This window comes from Aphelocoma coerulescens, chromosome 1 (assembly GCF_041296385.1).
Source record: "Aphelocoma coerulescens isolate FSJ_1873_10779 chromosome 1, UR_Acoe_1.0, whole genome shotgun sequence".
NCBI lineage: Eukaryota > Metazoa > Chordata > Aves > Passeriformes > Corvidae > Aphelocoma > Aphelocoma coerulescens.
Window position 1 is genome coordinate 879,398 of NC_091013.1, and position 20,637 is coordinate 900,034.

At 51.3% G+C, this 20,637-nt stretch overlaps 1 protein-coding gene across 1 annotated transcript; it reads left to right on the top strand.

Annotated features, from left to right (window-relative positions):
- The first annotated feature begins 4,713 nt into the window (after positions 1-4,713).
- Positions 4,714-19,570, top strand: IFNGR2 (interferon gamma receptor 2). The gene is given in 8 exon segments (XM_069005173.1): positions 4,714-4,898; positions 10,073-10,199; positions 10,645-10,820; positions 12,875-13,023; positions 13,990-14,143; positions 14,870-15,024; positions 18,201-18,316; positions 18,318-19,570. Coding segments are annotated over 8 exon segments (1,017 nt in total). The 5' UTR covers positions 4,714-4,801; the 3' UTR covers positions 18,361-19,570.
- The last annotated feature ends 1,067 nt before the right edge of the window (positions 19,571-20,637 follow it).

Genomic DNA, 20,637 nt, shown 5'->3' on the forward strand with positions numbered 1-20,637 from the left:
TTCACTTTCCTTCGAGGAAAATTTATTTTTTCCCGAACCTGGGGGGGAAGGGGTAGCTGTGCCTTCTCTCAGAGGATATATTTCTAAATTTGGCCAAACCGGAACACACTGCTTGATGAACTGATTTTTTTTGGCCACTGTGATCTTTTTGTTACAACTATTTACCACACTCAGTATCATGCCCAGACACCCAAAATTAAGGATTAATTTCAGACATCAAGACAAGCCTTTTCGTAGAAAAGCTGATCAGGCAGACAAGTTCATTCCTGGCAGATACGGGGTGTTTATCTCTCCACATAAGTAGATCTCTGTTTACTCTGCTCATAGAAACTGCTCTGATCAGGCACTGCCTGACTGCACTTCCTCTGTCTCCAGCAGACTCGATTTCATCACAGATTTACTGTAAATGAATCACTAAACCAAGGGGTTTTTTTTACTTTAAGCCTCATGGTGTGGTGCCATGCACACACACAACGCGACCAAAGGCTCTGGAAAGCCTGGCCCAGCTCTGAATTCACCACCAAACCCTAAATCCTGCACTAGGTCAGAACACAGAACACGCAGACCCAGGGAGGGAGGGGTTGCTTTCTTCCTTCCTGATCTCTTTGCGACCTCTCCTTTTGACAGGCACAAACTCTGTCACCTGAGCCTCTTGAAACCATGGAGTCCCAGACTGCTTGGGTTGGGAGGGGCCTTAAATCCCATCCAGTGCCAGCCCTGCCATGGCAGGGACACCTCCCACTGTCCCAGGCTGCTCCAAGCCCCAGTGTCCAGCCTGGCCTTGGGCACTGCCAGGGATTCAGGGGCAGCCCCAGCTGCTCTGGGCACCCTGTGCCAGGGCCTGCCCACCCTCCCAGGGAACAATTCCTGCCCAATCTCCCATCCAGCCCTGCCCTCTGGCACTGGGAAGCCATTCCCTGGCTCCTGGCCCTGAGTCCCGTTTGCTGCTGTGCTGGGAGTGGGGACGAGAACCTGCAGAGGATCCAGAGGGGCCCAGACCCTGCTGGGGCACCTTTGTATTAGCTGCTAGACAAACACAACTATTTCCCATTTTTTTGCTGGATATCAATGCTGACTGACCCTCCTGTGCCTGCAAACTCTTCCCCTGTGCTGCCACATGGAAATGCCAAGTGTGGCAGCTCCAACTTCCCAGTCAAAACTCAAACGTCTTCCCTGGGGTGACATATCTTCCTTAACCCTCTGTACCTGTACCTTTAGCTATGACACCTTCCAGGCCCTAAAGGGGCTCCAGGAGAGCTGGAGAGGAACAAGGCATGGGGGGGACAGGACAGAGGGAATGGCTTCCCACTGCCAGAGGGCAAGGTAGGACAGGAAATTGGGACCAAAATGTTTCTCTGAATTGGAGATGCCTCTTTACACATCTAAATAATTTTCCATCTACCTCCAAGAGGCCCCACATGGCCCATGAGGGTCCAGCTCATCCCAGCGCATCAGCAGAGCCACCACAGCAACGTTTGCAGCGGGAGGGTTTGCAGCTGACCAGACCAATATGGGTTTCTGTGAGAATTTTTTTCCTTCTCATGTCAGGCCCGCATCAAACAACTCAATTCTGTTTTTCTTCCAGGAAGAAGATGGAAAATCCAAGCAGCAAACACCAGGAGTGGCAAGGAATGAGGTAAGAGTTTGAAGAGCTCTTGGTACAGGCAGTCTGGAATTCGTTCAAGGATTTCTGAAGTGCGATGTGAACAGAACAGGGGATCCTTCCTGCTCTTCTTCATTGTTTCAGTTTCCTGACTGAGCTGCCTGTGGTTTTTTACACGAATAGAGGGATAACTGAGGAACACAAGGCAGGGGGCTGATTTCTCTCCCAGACCGCTGTGGTCCTAGAATTGTTCACATCCCGATCACAGCCTGGTGTGGAACTGGCCCTGGGTCTGGAAATGGATTCATTTCCCCTCTGTGTTATTTTTGGACACCTTCCTTATTTTTTGTAAATTCCATTTTTTTCCCCCCCAAGATTCTGTGCCAGAAATTTGGCTGCAGGAAAATCACGGGATCATTTGTCCCTCACTGTCTGATTTGACATCGACTTTGCTTCCTTCTCCCAAAGCTCAAAGATGAGAAAGCCAATACGCAGAACTATCCCTGACCTCCTGTAGGTTCTGCAGATTTCCTGGGTTATTGATATTATTTTCTTTATGATTGGATATTGCATTAGCTTCAGCTCTCTTCCCTCTGCCTTCATTAAATCACTTTACCCTCCATTCTCCCCAGTCTTCTTAAGCTCCCACTTTCAAGAAATCATCCCTCATCCACTGATGGTGAAAACCACATCTTCCATTAACCTTTTCTCACTGTGACCTCCCTCCTACCAGACAGGACTCCAGGAGAGTAATTTCTTGGGCTTTGACTTATTAGGAAGCTCCAGATAAGACAGAGCTGGGGCCAAAGCTCTGTCTGGGGCGAAACCAAAACCCTGCCCAAGTTTCCCCTCTGGTCTGGCAAAGGGCAAACAGACATGATGAGTTCTGGGATTTCGGTAACAAAGCATGTCCTTTAGCAGAAGGGAGGAGGGAAGCCCCACTGCTTAAGTCATAAGTCGAGTTTCTTTAATTTCAAGTTCCTCCACGTTTCCTTTGTCAATCAAAATCTCATTAATTAAGGTGCCCCTCAAATTAAAGTGCCCTCTGACTGCTCTGGTTTAATGTTCCTACTCAGCAAAGGCAGAGGTGTCACAGCCTGCCTTGGCCGCCTGTCCCTGAGTCACCCTGACCGCTGGAATTCCTCGCCTGCCCTCAGACGGGCGATTGAAGGATCTCTGTCAGCACAGGCCCGGCTCCAGGGAAATCCCGCAGGTTTCAGCAGAGCCTTGGGAGAGGTGTCACCCTTCCCAGCAGGGTTCGAGGTCGGGCAGGCTGGGTGCAGACAGGCTCAGGCTACAACTGCCTGACTCATCCCCCTCCACCCCATTTAATGCTGACAATCAATCAATCAATCAACCAACCAACCAACCCGCCGGCTTGTCAGTGTTTCCTGCTGCTCCCCTTTTTTGATGCCCCTTGCTGGCGTTCATCCTTCGCGTCAGCGTTAAACGCTGTGCCCGAGGTTCTCACCTGCCTCGTTGCTGCCCCGCCCTGCAAAGGCAGGAGCTGAGTCCTGGGAGCCCGGGCCAGGAGAGAGGCAGAAATCTCTGCCTCGATCGAGGAGGAGCTGAACTGCAGCGAAATCCAGTGATTCATCCATTCGGGAATCAGCGCTGCCCAGCCCTTACCGACTGACCTTGGGCTCTTGCTGTACCTGCCGCTTTTCTTTGGTCAGAAATCCCGTGGCAGCCGTGCAGGCTCTGCTCAGGGACCCCTCAGGCGGCCAAGCATCATCTGAATTCATTAAAGATGTTTTAAGTACTGTAACCTTGCTCGGTTTGCTCTGTTGGCAGTCCTGCCAGCCACAGACCTGCTGACATCATCATCTCATCATCATCATCGCACCAGATTTCCTTTGTGATGTGTTTAAGAGACAGTATTTCGACTGTGTTCAGGAGTCACGCAAAATACCCCTCTGCTTTATCCACTTTTAACCAAAGCAGTGTCGAGGCTCTTAAATCACCAGATCCCCGCCAGTGAATGATTTAGACACAATGACATCGTTACATCGCTTTCCAGTCTTTGGAAGGACGCAGCCTTGCTCACATTGGCATCAGGTGCAGGTTTGGGTTACTGTCACCACAGGCTGCAGGTGTGGGTTACTGTCACTACAGGCTGCAGGTGTGAGTTACTGTCACCATGGCCTGCAGGTTTGGGTTACTGTCACCATGGCCTGCAGGTTTGGGTTACTGTCACCACGGGCTGCAGGTTTGGGTTACTGTCACTACAGGCTGCAGGTTTGGGTTACTGTCACTACAGGCTGCAGGTGTGGGTTACTGTCACCACGGGCTGCAGGTTTGGGTTACTGTCACCACAGGCTGCAGGTGTGAGTTACTGTCACCACGGGCTGCAGGTTTGGGTTACTGTCACTACAGGCTGCAGGTTTGGGTTACTGTCACCACGGGCTGCAGGTTTGGGTTACTGTCACTACAGGCTGCAGGTTTGGGTTACTGTCACCATGGCCTGCAGGTTTGAGTTACTGTCACCACGGGCTGCAGGTTTGGGTTACTGTCACCACGGGCTGCAGGTTTGGGTTACTGTCACCACGGGCTGCTGCCACGCCTGGTGCAGCCGGAGAAACCCAGCAACTCCAACCAGTTCATGGCGAGATGTCCTCACATCAACCACAGGGACAAGGACAGGAATAGGGATAAGGGCTGGGGCAGGGACTGGGACAGGAAGCGGGGGCAGAAAGGGAGAGAAGCAGAGGCAGGAGCCGGGGCTGGAGAAGAGGAAGGGGCCGGGACAGCTACCCGGACAGGACAGGGGAAGGACCAGGGGCGGGAGAGGGAGCAGAAGGAGCCGAGGCCGGGACAGCGACGAGGACAGAGGCAGGAGAAGGGGCAGGACAGGGGTGAGGGCACCCCGAGGCACCGCGGCACACGCCACCCCGACACGGGGCACGGCTCAGGCCGCAGCCGCCGGAACCTCCGGCCGGGCCCAGCCCCTCGGGGGCGGTGCGAGGGGCGGTGCGAGGGGCGGTGCGAGGGGCGGTGCGAGGGGCGGTGTGAGGGGCGGTGTGAGGGGCGGTGCGAGGGGCGGTGCGAGGGGCGGTGTGAGGGGCGGTGCGAGGGGCGGTGCGAGGGGCGGTGTGAGAGGCCGGCCGGGAGCGTGTGGCCGCCGCAGCCCAGCGCAGCCCGGCCGGGGGAGCCGCGGCCGCTGCGGGCCCGAGCGGGGCCGGCGCTGCCTCTCGGGCCATGCGGGGCCGGGCGCCGCTCCGCTCGCTCCTGCTGCTGTTCCTGCTGCTGTTCCTGCTGCTGCTCATGCTGGGCTCGGCGCGGGCCACGGCCGCAGGTGGGTGCGGGGCCCGGGGGTGGATGCCGGCCTGGGGGCGATGCGGGCTTTGAGGGTTGCGGGGGCCCGGGTGGCTGCGGGCTTTGGGTATTTGCGGGTTTGGTGCGTGCGGGGTTTGTGTGGCCGCGCGGTGCCCGGGGCCGGCGGCTCCTGCGCCTTCACCCCCGGGTTTCCGGGCTCCGAGGCGGCCGCAGCCCCTGGGGCCGGGCCGGGGATGGGTCGGGTCTGTCCCGGGTCTGTCCTGCCCCGCCCGGGGATGCTGCTCCCAAAACCCCGCTGTGGGCTGGGCTGGCCCGGCTGCGGCTGGAAGCCGGGTCAGGCTGCAGGAGATCCATCCGGTGTTCGTGGTGTGGCTGAGGTTTGTGAGCTGGCACCGGTTCATTCATTAAAGGCCGTCTAAATGTGTGGATGGGCGCAAGTCTGGATTTAGGCTTGGTGGAAATGCTTTGCCTTGGCGGGGAGGTTTGCTCTGCAGGCTGAGTCTGCGCTAGGGCTCAGTGACCTCCAGGTGTGCCCCAGGGGAGCCCCTCTGCTCTGGAGCCAGGCTGGGAGAGCTGGGGGTGCTCACCTGGAGAAGAGAAGGCTCCAGGGAGAGCTCAGAGCCCCTTGCAGGGCCAAAGGGCCTCCAGGAGAGCTGCAGAGGGACTGGGGACAAGGCATGGAGGGCCAGGAGCCAGGGAATGGCTTCCCAGTGCCAGAGGGCAGGGCTGGATGGGAGATTGGGCAGGAATTGTTCCCTGGGAGGGTGGGCAGGCCCTGGCACAGGGTGCCCAGAGCAGCTGGGGCTGCCCCTGGATCCCTGGCAGTGCCCAAGGCCAGGCTGGACATTGGGGCTGGAGCAGCCTGGGACAGTGGGAGGTGTCCCTGCCATGGCAGGGGTGGCACTGGGTGGGCTTTAAGGTCCCTCCCAACCCAAACCATTCTGGGATTGAATGAGGTGTGCACAGAACGTGGTGCTCACTCAGGCACTTGGGTTCTCCATGAGTTCAGCATGTCCCATGTCCTGGTGGTGGCCAAGGTTTGGCTGGCCAGCCTGGCACTGGTGAGCCCTGTGGGGCTCTCTGGCTGTTCCAGACCTGCTTGACTGGACCGAGGCAAACCAGGGCAGGGCCTCCTGCAGTCAGCATTGCCCAGTTTCATCCCATCAGCAGCCATGGGACTTCCCAGGGAGCTCTTGGAAACACAGAATCCCAGTTTGGTTTGGGGGGGACCTTACAGCTCCTCTCATTCCACCCCCTGCCATGGACAGGAACCTTCCACTATCCCAGGTTACAAGATGAGAAGCCACTTTGGTGCACTAGAGCAGCAAAAGGCCACACCAAATTGCCCAAACCACAGATTCCTTTTTTGCCCATGTAGCAGAACGGTTGTTTGGGGCTGATACAGGGGAAGAGATCGGGAATCCCTGAGAAGCAGCAGGAGCTGGGACACCGGTAGGTCACCCAAGCCAAGCTGCTTTCACTGGCTGTGACTTGTGGCTTCACACTCTGTTGTGTGAAAGCTCTGACTTGTTTATGAAATGTCAGGAAGTCTCTGCAGCAGGAAAAAACAATCTGAGCCTTCTTAGGCTGCTGCTCTGAAAGAAACAGAGAAACAGTGAGAACCCCTTCCAGGCAGAAAGGAAGGATGGGACCTCTCTGCCTTCCCGGCCTGAGGGAGTTTGGGTTTCCGAGGATACTTGGATCTGTGGGTGCTCTGTTAGGAGTGTTCATTTTGTTGTTTTGGGTCATGCAAACTGGAGATCAGTAGGAAGCTGTGTGATTTCAGCAGTTGCAGTTACTGCCCTGTGAGGGAGGGACCTGACAGAAATTCAGATTTCCCTTGGTGTGTTGTGAAAGCAGCTCCTCAGCCTCGTGGCACCCTCGTGTTCAGCTGCAGAGACAGAGGGCTGATAAGCCCTGCAGTGTCTTTGATAAGATCTGCAGTGTTTTGATGCTGGCAGGGTAAATGATGCGTTTCTGAATGCAAAATAATCAGTGTGCAGTCATGGGATCCCAGACTGGGCTGGGTTGGAAGGGACCTCAAAGCCCATCCAGTGCCACCCCTGCCGTGGCAGGAACACCTTCCACTGTGCCAGGCTGCTCCAAGCCCCAATGTCCAGCCTGGCCTTGGGCACTGCCAGGGATCCAGGGGCAGCCCCAGCTGCTCTGGGCACCCTGTGCCAGGGCCTGCCCACCCTCATAAGGAGGAATTCCTTCTCTACATCTCATCTCATCTCATCTCATCTCATCTCATCTCATCTCATCTCATCTCATCTCATCTCATCCTGTGTTTCATTGCTGTTTTCTTTCTTTATTTTTATTTATATATGTATTTATTTATGTTTTCTTTTATTTATTTTTAAGTGTGATGGGATTTGCTGCCTCTGCTGGTTTGTTCTGAGGGGTTCCTGGGATTCTGTAGAATGAGTGTGTCAGATGTTTGAGGGCACAGATGGTGTGAGATACCTCACCACGTGCCAGACCAGCACTGAATCCGTGTGACTGGAAAGTGAAAACTTCTCATGAATGAAGAGAAGGCTCCTTAGGGGCCTTCAAAATACCTTCGAGATGAATGGTTGAGGAAGCTGTAAGGAATCTCCAGCAGATTTGCAAAGCTGAATGAGCCACTTGTGGCCTAAGGCAATGTGTTTGTTCTGAGAGCACTGCTCAAGAGCTGAGACTAAGAAATTATTAACAGGCGTAATTAAACCTTTGAGAGAAACACAGACTGGCTTGGGTTGGGAAGGACGCTTAAGGTCACCCTGTTTCACCCCCTGCTGTGGGCAGGGACACCTTCCACTGTCCCAGGGAGCTCCAACCTGGCCTTGGATACTTCCAGGAATGGGGCAGCCGCAGCTTTTCTTGGAAAGCTCGAACTCAACTCATTATTTGGTGTTTTGGACTTAAGGTTTAATGCAGCTTGATGTAGAAATCAAAAAACCCCAAACTTTTTAATATGACCCCAAATTCCCAGGGAAACCTGGGCCAGAATTTGACTCAAGTGCTTGATATTCTGATCTCATCAATGTAAAAATTAACAAATTGTGTCTTAGGAGACTCTGTTCTTCAGAACAAAAAATGAACTGATGTGATATGGGATATCTTGTCATGGTTGTCTTTGTCAGGCCAGGCTGGATGGGGCTTGATCCCTGGAAGGTGTCCCTGCCTATGGCAGGGGTGGCACTGGGTGGTCTGAAAGTCTTTTCCAACCCATTGATTCTGTGATTCTCATGGTGTGAGGGAATCACTCCACAAAAGCACATCAAGTGCAGAAGGAAAACCTTCCTCCCTCTTGGCACAGGCCCCAGTGAAGCTGCTGCCCATCAAGGCAGATCCCTGGAGGTTCCAGGACGTGTCTGGAGAGAGCCCTGAGCAGAAAGGGCTGCTGGAGCTGGCCCTGCTTGGAGCCTTGGCCTTGTCCTCCAGAGGTTTTGGTTCTCCAGCTCCCCTCTCCTCCAGTTCCTCCCTCCCTTCTCCTCAGCCATTCTTTCTCTCCACTGCCCCCATTTCCCTCCCAGCTCTTTGCCTGTGACTTGGCTTCCTCCCCCCGTCCATGCCGTGGGTGAGTCTGTCCCTTTCTGGCCACGTTCCAGCCCCAGCAGCTTCCTCCTCCTTCTGCCTGGGCTCTCAGAGCTGTGGTTTTTCTGTTGTTCAGAGACAACTCTTCCCTCTTGGTTTGCACCGTCACCTCCTTCCCGGGAGCTCGAGGCCGATTGTGGCCCCTGTGCACAGCCCGGGGCTCCTGGAGTGACTCCGTTTGGGGGCCATCCCCACACACAGAGCTTCTGCCCTTTCCTGCCTCGTGAAATTGGTTCCAAAGTTGGCAGAACGCGAGGTTTGGGAGGGGATGTGGCACTACGTGTTCCTGAAGGGTTTTTTCCAGCTGGCTCCTGGAAAGTTTCACCAGAGTGACCTCAGCATTCTCAGTTAGCAGGAGGCAGGTGGGTGGGAAAAGTGCTCTGGGTTGTGCACAGAGGCAAATGTGAGGTGCAGAGGATTGAAACAGATAAGCTGCTGTAATCACCAGTGGTCAGAGAAGGGTCTGGAAAACTTGTCCTGTGAGGAGCAGTCTGGAGCAAAGGAGGCTCGGGGGGACCTTGTGGCTCTGCACAAGTCCCTGACAGGAGGGGGCAGCCGGGGGGGTCGGGCTCTGCTGCTGTGTCCCAAGGGAAAGGAGGAGAGGAAATGGCCTCAAATGGCACCAGGGGAGGCTCAGGTTGGAGATTGGAAACAATTTTTCCCTGCCAGAGTGGTGAGGCCTTGGGATGAGCTGCCCAGGGAGTGGTGCAGTCACTGTCTCTGGGAGTGCTCAGGAGGAGTCTGGATGTGGCCCTTGGGGACAGGCTTTGGGGTGCTGCTGCTGGGGTGGCACTGTGTTACAGCACGGATACTATAACACGCCTATATCAAACCAGGAGGCCCGTGGAAAGGAAATATATACGTGGACAGATTGTTGGTAGATGTTTCAGAGATGTTTATTTCCCCAGCCCATGGCCGGGGCTCTGCCGAGGAACCTTCACAGTCCGGGCTCAGGGTCCCTGCCCGCGCAGGGAACACAAACCAACCCATGGGAACGGGGCTGCCCAGGGGCAGGGAAAGCCCGTGTGTCTGTGCCCTCAGGGCCCCTCTGCCAGGGCTGCATGGCGGGGGGAGACCCCAACAGCACTGGGTGATCCTGAAGGGCTCTTCCCACCTTGGTGATTCTGAAATTCTGGGACCTTCATTTATGGCTTCATGGGTGGCTGGGTGGGGCTTACGGTTTTGCAGTGAGCTTGGTACTTGGAGCTTTATGTTCTCTAGGGAATGAATCGAAACAGGAAGTTGGAATTCATGGATACAGAGAATTCCACACTGGTTGGGGTTGGGAGGGACCTCAAAGCCCACCCAGTGCCACCCCTGCCATGGCAGGGACACCTCCCACTGTCCCAGGCTGCTCCAAGCCCCAATGTCCAGCCTGGCCTTGGACACTGCCAGGGATCCAGGGGCAGCCCCAGCTACTCTGGGCAATTTTTCCCAGGCCCTCACTGCTTGAATGTGCCAGAGCTCCTGGAAACAGAAGGAGGAGGAGGGGGAATGGTTTTACCTGCAAAGCAGTGAAAATGTAATGTATGGTGATGGAATTTAGAGACCAAAATTTGGTTACTGTGCACTTGAATGTTTCAATAATTATTTTTATTCCTCTTCTTCCTTTAGAACCCTCTCCCCATTTACCAGCACCAAAAGATGTGGCGGTTTATTCCTACAACTTCCAGAGTTTGCTGAGGTGGTCTCCTGTTCCAGTGGAGAATAGCTCGGTGTTATACACAGCCCATTACAGAACGTGAGTAAACAGCTCTAAAACCAACTCATTTTGTTCTTATCCAGGATAGCAACTGGTTTTAAAAACCCCAAACCCCTGAAAAGGAATAAGCACAGAACGAAAGAACGTTTTTTATCGCAGATGTTTTTATGCATCTCCAAGAGCAGCTCCTGCTGACTGACATCCCTTAGCCTGTGATGTGTCCTCTGAGCTGAGGAGAGATTCAAGCCCTGAGCACACCCAGAAATGTTGCACAGTTCTCTGAATAATTTTAGCCTTTCCTGATTGTCTCTGGCCAGTTTAAATTTCCCCAGATCCCGAGGGGATGGAGGAGCTGGAGGGCCCTGGGGTTAAACCCGTGTGAAGCCACAGTTTTGTAACACATGCTTATCTTACCAAAACTGAGTGGGAGGGGGGCGTTCCAGGTTTATTTAACTGGTTTATTTGTGTTTGTCCTGCTCTGCAGAGGGTTCTATGAGGAGTGGAGTGAGATGGGCTGTGCCCAGACCCCCCAGACCCAGTGCGAGTTCCCCCCGCAGATCCAGAGGCGGCGCTGGACGATCCTGCTGCGCGTGAGGGCCGAGCTGGGCCCCCTCACCTCGGCCTGGGTGCACACACCTCCCTTCGTGGCAGAGAGGAACAGTGGGTGCTCTTTGGGATGTCAGCCTCTCTCAGAGGGGATTTCTCTGGGAAAAACCATGTTGCCTGTGTAGACTTCCTTGGCTCTGTTGTGTGGAGCCCCAGTGAGAGGATTCAGGTGTTCTGTCCACAAAGGCTCCAAGGCCTCCCCAGGGTTTGGTTCTGCTCTGCTCTCTCAGGTGTCACCAGGAAAACCCCTGAGCCTCCTGGGGTGGTTGAGCCTTCAAAGAGCTACAATGTTCTTTTGCTGGAGGGTTTTCCATGTTCTCATTTCCCCGCTTAGCTCTGCCCACACACACACACACAAACCCTTGGGTTTGTGGCAGTCTGAGCAAAACCTGCTCTTTCTGCTGGACAGCTCCCTTTTCTGAGAAGGATAAATTGTCCTGCGAAATATAAATTGTCCTGGTAAATATAAATGGTTCAGATAAGTATAAATTGTCTACACTACAATGTTGAAGTGTCAAGGCCACACTTTAAATCACAGAATGGTTTGGGTTGGGAGGGACCTCAAAGCCCATCCAGTGCCACCCCTGCCATGGCAGGGACACCTCCCACTGTCCCAGGCTGCTCCAAGCCCCAGTGTCCAGCCTGGCCTTGGGCACTGCCAGGGATGGGGAGTCCACAACCCCTCTGCTGTGAACAAGTGTGGTGGTGTTGTTCTAAGATCTGCTCTTCGCCTTGCTATGCTTGGTTTTATGATTAGAAAAAAGTCAATGTTCAGGTTAAAAAGTACCTTTGAAATGGGAACTAAGCAGAAGAAGGGATTTGTGGACTCTTCAGTTCCTGATCTCCCAGACCTGCTGAGGGGCAGTGATGGTCCAGGCTCCAGAATCTGATGCTTCCCTGGTTCTAAATCCTGGATTTTCTCTGGCAGCAGAGTGAGGAAATGCCTGAATCCTGCACTGAACACTGATGTGTCCACAGCCTGTGGTGCAGGATTGGGAGTGAGATCCTCTGGGGGATGGGACAGCACTGAGCTGATGGAAATGTGTGACAAAGCAGAGGCTTGGGGTGGGAGAGGAGGAACATTCCGGGGTAATTATTGTGTCACTCCCATGGAAATCAGTTCCCAAATACCAATCCATGGGTTCCTCCTTTGGTGTTTGGATCAGAGTCACTGGATTTGAGGCATGATGAGGAAGAATTGGTGCACGCAAGGAGTTATTTTTGCTGTTAATGAGAACTTCTGGCAGTGCTCTATTGGTATTTTTCATGATTTACACCTTGGAGCACTTCACTAAAGGAGGTCAGCGTGTTTATCCTAAGGGAATCGTGGAGACATCAAAGCAAGGAGGGGAGAACTCGTTATTCCTCTTCCGATCTAGGGATCAAATAGTGGGGTTTTAGGGAGCATGGAATGTGTGGCAGGCTGATCAAAGGAAAAGAAAAGATAACAATTTTATGGCCAGTAACTGCAGATGAACTCAGACACTTCTGAGCATTAACTGTTGGTTAATATTGATAGAATTTCCAGGGAAAGATAAGCAAGCATTGTAAGCGCATTAAGGAGATGGGGAAATGCTTTCCCTTTCTTGAGCAAAAGCTGTCGATGTTTGGGGTGTGTGGTGAGAGTGTCCAGGGCAGGGAAGGGGCTGGAGCCCCAGGAGCAGCTGAGGGAGCTGGGAAAGGGGCTCAGCCTGGAGCAAAGGAGGCTCAGGGGGGACCTTGTGGCTCTGCACAAGTCCCTGACAGGAGGGGGCAGCCGGGGGGGTCGGGCTCTGCTGCCAGGGAACAGGGACAGGAGGAGAGGGAACGGCCTCAGGCTGGGCCAGGGGAGGCTCAGGGTGGACAGCAGCAGGAATTTCCCCATGGAAAGGGAGCTCAGGCCTTGGAAAGAGCTGCCCAGGGAGTTTTGGAGTGCCCATCCCTGGAGGTGTCCCAGGAAGGGCTGGAGGTGGCACTCAGGGCTCTGGGCTGGGGACAAGGTGGGCATTGGGCACAGCTGGGCCTGGCTGGGCTGGGAGGGCTTTTCCAGCCTCAGGGATCCCAGGATGGGTGGAGCTGGAGGCCGTTGTGCACTGCAGGGTTTCCCTGCCCTCTCTGTTTTTTTTCAGCCACGCTGGGCCCCCCCAAGGTGAACAGTGTGAGTGTCAGCCCTGACTCGCTGCTCATCAGCATCAGCCCCCCTTTCACCCCTGAAACCGAGGACATTCTCCACTATCACGTGTCCTACTGGGAGAACACAACAAGTCCTACAGAAAAAGTAAGAATCCTCTCGTATGTGTTCTTTGTGCCTGGGGACTGAGGGATGGGAGTCAGTGCCTCTTGGCAGGACAGCAGCTGGGGGCGGAGAATCTGCGTTTTGGTCCGGCGAGCGTCATCATGGCCTTGGCACAAGCAGCGCTGCTCTACCAAACTTAGAAACTTCTTTCCTCTGTATGGAAAGGGATTAAATCCCTCTGCAGATCCAGGGAGAGAAGTGGTGCCAAAGGTGACTTTTGATTCCAGAGTTTTCTCAGGCAATTTGGAAAACTCTGTAATCTCTCTCCTACTTTGCTGTGCTGGCAGCTGCAGGAGCAGCTGCTGGGGCATGATAGGCCTGGTTCCAGGGCAGGGAGAGCAGGAGTTGTTAGGAACATGCTGGGATGAGGTGCTCCTGTTCATCCTGAGGCTCAGAGGTTTTGGGATCATCGTGTGCTCCTGCTTCTGCCTGGGGCCCTGGGGAACTGTGCTTGGACAGGCCAGAGGTGCAGGAGAGGTATTAAGTCAGACTTAAAAAAAAAAGAGGAAGAAGCTTCCAAATGACGTGAATCTGAAGTCAAATGTTTAAAAAACAGAAGCAAAAAAAATTGTTTCTTTAAAACCCCCTTTTGCTTCAAAGTCCTTGGTAAATCGCCTCCACTTCCTTCCTGCCTTGCACCAACGTGTGTTTTTCTCACACACAGGATACCCTTCAGCTGAGAGCCAGGAGAGGAGTCAAACTGGTTTCATTTTCCCCTCCCCTTCCCTGGGTTTTGCTCCCTGCCTGAGCCGCTGCAGAAACTGCATCAAAACTCCCAGGAAAACTGAAATATTCCACAGCTTCTGTTATTTGGGAAAGCTGGTTGAGGAAAAACAAAATTTGAGCTTCTTGAATGAGCAACTTAAATGGGGGAGGAGTATTTGTGTTGAAAACTGGTCTGGTTTTTAAAGTAACACCTTTTTGTGTGTGTCTGTTTCTGTTCAACAGAAGCTAAGTGAAAGCAAGACACTATTCCAGATTGGAAATCTAAAGGAATCAACACTTTATTGCTTCAGCATTCAAGTGCAGTTGGAGATCTACTCGGGTCACTTCTTGGAAGGACAGCAGAGTGCCCCAGAGTGTCACAGAACTGCCCTCAGTGGTATGGAATGGGAATGTTATTTTTGTACTGAGTGGGATGGGGTAGGACACGAGTCCTGGATCAGCTGAGCTGGTCCCTTCCACACCCAGCTAGTCAGGAATGCTGAGAGCACCATGGGAGTTCACACTTGGCATTAGTGGCAAAATAATCAGGAATTTTCAGCCAGGGATGGAGGGTCTGTGTGGTACTTGGCCCCTTCTCTTTTCCTTCATAATCCTGCTGTAAAACAGGATAAAGGAATGTGGGCCCCTCTGGAATCCAAGATGATCTGAGGGCTGGAGCCAGGCTGGGAGAGCTGGGGGTGCTCACCTGGAGAGGAGAAGGCTCCAGGGAGAGCTCAGAGCCCCTTGCAGGGCCTAAAGGGGCTCCAGGAGAGCTGCAGAGGGACTGGGGACAAGGCATGGAGGGCCAGGAGCCAGGGAATGGCTTCCCAGTGCCAGAGGGCAGGGCTGGATGGGAGATTGGGCAGGAATTGTTCCCTGGGAGGGTGGGCAGGCCCTGGCACAGGGTGCCCAGAGCAGCTGGGGCTGCCCCTGGATCCCTGGCAGTGCCCAAGGCCAGGCTGGACATTGGGGCTTGGAGCAGCCTGGGCCAGTGGGAGGTGTCCCTGCCCATGGCAGGGGTGGCACTGGATGGGCTTTGAGGTCCCTGCCTGCCCAAACCAGTCCATGATTCCATAAATATGAACCTGCCATATGTATTTGGATTTTTTTCTTTCTTTTCCAGAGGCAACCCGAGCTGGAAAGATCATCCTCCTGTTTGCCATGGGGTTAGTTGTTCTAAATCTGGTGGCAACTGGATTGCTGTTTCTGTGGAGACACCACCAAAAAATCAAACATTGGTCTCAGCCACCTCTGCAAATCCCATCACACTTCGAGGAGGTGCGTGGGGACCTTGGGGTTTCTCCTGTAAAAGAGAAACTTGGGGGGAAACATCACCCAAAAGAGCTGTTGCTGAACAGCAATGGAGATAAGCAAGTGATGTCTCAAAACTGTGGCTTTTCTGATTTTAATCTCCCTCTTCATTCCTCTTTTGCTGAACTGAAGGGTCTTTCCTGTGCCCTGGGACACAAACCTGGCTGTGCATTCCTGGAAAAACCTGAGCCTGACTGAGCCCGTTGCTGTTCCTCTTTCTTTGCTCCTCTCAGGCCTCAAACTGGGGCTCAGTGGGAGCCAAGAGGTTTTGTGGAACAAGGACTGGAGCCAGGTCTGAGCAGGAATCAGATATGGAAAAGTAAACCTGGATTAGTTTTAATTAACAAACCCTGATTATTGGTTTTGATGCCTCAGGCTGATCTCAGGGGGACGTTCCTGGGCATTTCCTCTTTTGTTTTAGCAGAATTCAGATGAAAAACTCATCCCAGGGCATTTTCCTGCTGGTAGCTCAGACATTTCTGTGCTCAACCACGAGGTTTCAGTCCTGCTCTTCTTCCCCTTTCGGTCCTTACACAAGGAGCAGCCCTTAAGCCAGGCTTTGATTTCAAAGTTCTTATTCTGCAAAAGATTGTGGGTTTTTTAAAGCTTTTATTTGTGAGCAGCTGTTGGAAGTGGATTTATTTTGTCTCCCTCTGAGCACTCTGGGAGTCCTGTGGTTCTGGGAGTGGATTTCCAGCTTTTTGTAGCCATGGGGATGAATGAACCCAGAGTAAAGAATTTCCTGTCTTCGTGCTGCCTCAGCTGACATTTCATAGGGGTCACTTGTCAAGTGAAGTGTGTCTCATTTATGGGAAAAAATCTGTGTACATTGTCTTAAAATGGTAAAAAAATCCTTGTGCAGGGCATTAAAAGAATTTAAAAAAATCCTTGTACAGTGTATTAAAGTAGTAAAAAAAACCCCTCCCTGTAAGTATATTAAAATAGTAAAATATCCTTGTACAGGATATTAAAATAGTAAAAAAAAACCCCTCCCTATAAGAATATTAAAATAGTAAAATATCCTTTTACAGGGTATTAAAATATTAAAAAATCTTTGTACAGGGTATTAAAACAGTAAAAAAAAAATCCTTGTAGAGGGTATTAATATAGTAAAAAAAAAAATCTTGTGCAGGGTATTAAAATAACAAATAAAAAATCCTTGTGCAGGGTATTAAAATAGTAAAAAAAATCCTTGTGCAGGGTATTGAAAGAGTAAAAAAAAATTGTACAGTAATAGTAATAATAGTAATAATAATAAATAATATATATAAAAATATGTATTTGTTTATATATATAAATAAATAATAATAGTAATAATCATAATAATAAAAATCCTTGTACAGGATATTAAAACAATAAAAACCTCCTTGTACAGGGTATTAAAATAGTAAAAAAAAATGTGTAGAGTGTTAAAATAATTTTAAAATCCTTGTACAAGGTATTATTATAAGAATTAAAAAATAAGTGTGCAGGGTATTAAAAGAATAAAAAAATCATTGAAAGTGTATTAAAATAGTAAAATATCCTTGTACAGAGTATTAAAATAGTAAAAAAATCGTATAGGGTAATAAAAATAATTTTAAAATCCTTGTACAGGGTATTAAAGTAATAAAAAACTCCTTGTACATGGTGTTGAAATAGTAAAAAAATACTCCTTCTACGGGGTATTAATATAGTACAAAACTCTTGTATAGTGTGTTAAAATAGTAAAAACAATATCCATGTACAGGGTATTGAAATAGTAAAAAAAAATTTGTGCAGGGTATTAGAATAATTAAAAAATAATTGTGCAGGGCATTAAAAGAGTTAAAAAATCTTTGTAAGTGTATTAAAATAATAGAAAAATCCTTGTACAGGGTACTAGAATAATTTAATTGTACAGGGTACTAAAATAATCTTTAAAAAGTTGTGCCGGGTATTCAAGTAGTAAAACAATCCTTGTATAGGGCTTTAAAATGGTAAACAATTCCTTGTACTTTAAAAAATAATTGTCCAGGGTATTAAAATAAATAATAAATAAATGTTTTAAAAGATGATTTGCGAGGTATTAAAGTGGTGCAGCATTTCATGTCCAGGAGCTGCAGGCACTGAGCTCCTCCTGGAGGCACAGGATTAGTGTGGACCAGGAATGTGCAGCACCAGTGGATCCCCCGGCACAGGCTGGCCTGGGGCAGGGCTCTGCTCAGGGGCCGAGGGAAGGAAGGGAAGTGGCAGAATGGATAACAAGTGTATTTCTGGAAGGGAGCAGCCAGCCTGGGGCCTCTCCTGGCAGCCCCCACGGGGGAATGCCCAGTCACCCGAGGCAGGGCTGGGGGAACCCCGGTGGGTTGGCAGGACAGTCCTGGGCTTCCCTCATCCCAGCAGGCTCTGAGCTCTCAGGGTCTCACTTACAGGGAGCAGAAGGGCCAAGCTGAGGTTTGCTGGTGGCTGCAATTGGCTGAAGTGGATCTGTTTGGGGTTTTGGAAGAATAATCCCGTGGCTCATTAGCCTTGCTGTGCCTGCAGAGAAAGTGGGGCCTTAATGGAAATTCACCCTGATTTTTTTCTAAAGCTCCTTGCTTTGATTACTGTCTTTTATTTGATTTATTACCCTTGGAAAGGTGCTGAGTTAATTTTGGGGGGAAGGGGAGCACAGGGGGAGTCAAGGGAAGCCGTAAGTGCCAGGGCAGAATGTCAGGGAGGATCACTGGTGACAGAGGAAGCTGCAGCTGCCATTTGCCTGGCACTGATCACACCAGGGCCTTGGATCCCGTTTGCTCCATCACTCACTTGCTGGGTTCCTGCAGCTGGAGGATCTCCCAGCTGGGAGATCAGGGAGTGGTTTGTTCTTAACTCAAAGGAATTTGCTTGAACTGACGTGGAAAGATTGGCTGAAATTTATTACAAAAAAAAAAAACCCAAACACCCAACCAGGAACTGCAGCTGCTTTAACTCACTTGAAGGCATGTTGGAATAATTTATTTCTTTCCCCCCCCCAGAAATAATGCATTTTTAACCTTCTCCTTGTTTAGTGCAGTTTCAAGGAAGCCCAGGATGGAATATCCAGGGAGCTGCTCCTGCTGTGGATTCTGGGCTGGAGCAACTTGTTGGCTCTGGAATTTCTAACAGGGACTTGATCTGGTGTTTTCTGGTTTTTTTTCCAGTTCCTGAGGGACTCTGGCTTGGCTGGCTTGGAGGAGCTGCACAGTCCTGCTGAGGATGAGCCCCAGGCTGTTGAGGTTGGAGAAGGAGGTGGCCCGGAGAGTGAGGGTCCATCACCCCACCCCCAGGGACAGGGAAGCCACTGAAGGACCAGCCCAGTGAGTGTCACCTGCTCCAGGACTATCCAGAAGCTGCTCCTGTGGTGTGGCTGCTGGCAGGACAATCCTGAATCCCCTGGGATGTGCTCCAGGGGCTTCTGCCAAGCTCCCTCCATTCCTCGCTCTGCCAAAGGCACTGGGAAGAGGGAACGTGGAAGGGAAAGGAAAGGAACACTAAACTGCCTGAAGACAGGTGGATAAACGGGGTGAATTCCCACCCCAGGCTGGAAGTCTGGAGGAATAACAGCACTTTATTGATTAGGATAACCTGGGATTTTTCAGGGAGTGAAGAGCTGGAATGTGAATTCCACTTCTACTGGTTTTGTTTTTGTTGGCAATAATACTCCATTATACCCACCCCAGTCTGCTTTCCTGAATCATTTTAAGTGCAGGACAAACGAAAATTTGTGAGTACTCTCCTCAGGATGAACCTGTGCCAAGAACCCCTCCCAGAGAGGCCTGCTTGTCTCTGCCTCCTCCCACCCACCCTCCTGGAAGCATTAATCTGCTCCTGCAGCCAGGCCAGGGCCCTGCACACCACAAAGGACCTGTAATTAATTTTGCTCTGAGGTTTTACAGCATGTATCAGTCACTGTCAGACACTAAAACTTCTTGTGGACCACCAGCAGAAGAAAAGTTACCTGAGAGTTCTGGTTTTAGTGCCTTAAAGTAGAAGAGCCCAAGTTAAACACATCAGCCCCTGTGGGGTCTGCAAAGTGTCCAATAAAGCACAAAGAACAAGTGAACCTCTTCTTTACTAAAAAGATGGGGTTATATGATTTTTTTTTTCTGGGTTTGATACGAATTGTTTAAAAAAAAACCAACACGAAATGGTTTTTTTCTTTGGAAGTGCCTGGTTGGGAGTGCCCTGGCAGAGCTGAGGTGCCTCTGTCTCAGCCTTTCCAGGAACCCCCCAGGCCAGCAGCTGCCAACAGCTTCATCAGGTGCTTCCTTGTAGACTGGATCTAATCCCTTGGGATTAGACAAGCTGCTGACACAGGGAGCTTCAGGAAGCCTGACTCATGTGGGAACTGTCACGTCAGCACCAGCTCTGCTTTCATCACCCACGCTCCGAGGCTGGGCTGCGAGCAAAGGGGGACCCACAGCTCACAGAAGGGACAACCTCATGCACACAGAGGACAGAAATAAGGTTAAAACACCTCCTGGAATATCTGTATGTATTCCTGAATAAACCCTACTCTGCACTCGTGTCAGGGCTTGTGGTGTTAAATACTTGTAAACAAACAATTAAAAAGCATTTACTGGGAGTAACTGCAGGGTTGTTGTCACTGAGCCCTCCCTGTCCCCTTGGCTTGTGCTGGAGCTGCCAGAGGTGTAAAAGTGCCCTCTGGCACTGGGAAGCCATTCCCTGGCTCCTGTCCCTCCAGCCCTTGTCCCCAGTCCCTCTGCAGCTCTCCTGGAGCCCCTTTAGGCCCTGCAAGGGGCTCGGAGCTCTCCCTGGATCCTTCTCCTCTCCAGGTGAGCACCCCCAGCTCTCCCAGCCTGGCTTGTGTGTTCAAGTTCCAAGTGCAGGTACAAGATCCTGGCACTGGGATTAGTTATAGGGATTAGTTACAGGCCACACTCCTTCCTGACTTTCCCAACAAACATTCCCAAGCTCCTGGGCAAGAAACCTGACAGGCCTGAAGCCAAACCTGGCTTTACTGCGTGGTGCAAGCCTTGTGCAAAGGTGAGTTCCTGTACAACTACCCTGTGAATTCACTGTTCTGAGCACCTAAGACCACTTTTACTGCAGTTCTCTGGAATTCCAGCCAGTGAGCAGCCCGTGGCTCCTGTGGGATGAAGCCACTCCAGCCAGGGCACAAGGGCAGCTCCAGACCTGGCCCCATCTCCTGCCCCTGGAGCAGTTCCCAGCAGGAGCAGGTGATGACAAACAGTTTCCAGTCAGCAGCACAGCATTTCCACTCAGCACTCTGAGAGCCCTGAGGCAGCAGCTTTGAAATGGGGAAGTTGTAAAAGCCTTGGGACCCACAGGAGAGTCAAATGCTGTAAAAACCACAGAGACCTCACAAGAAGGACTCAGCCACAGCAAATGGATCCACAGGAACACTCCAGGGATATGAAACAGCCTTGGCCTCTCTTTCTGTTTCACTCCACTGAGATGAAATTGAATTTCAACAACTCATTAATGGAAAGAGCCATAAAATGTAAGAGATAAATACATTTCAACTGGGGCAATAGCAGCCCTAAAGCTGGTTATGAATCACTCCTAGAATTTATTGAACCTTAAAATTATTACAAGGTAGGACTGTGAACAATA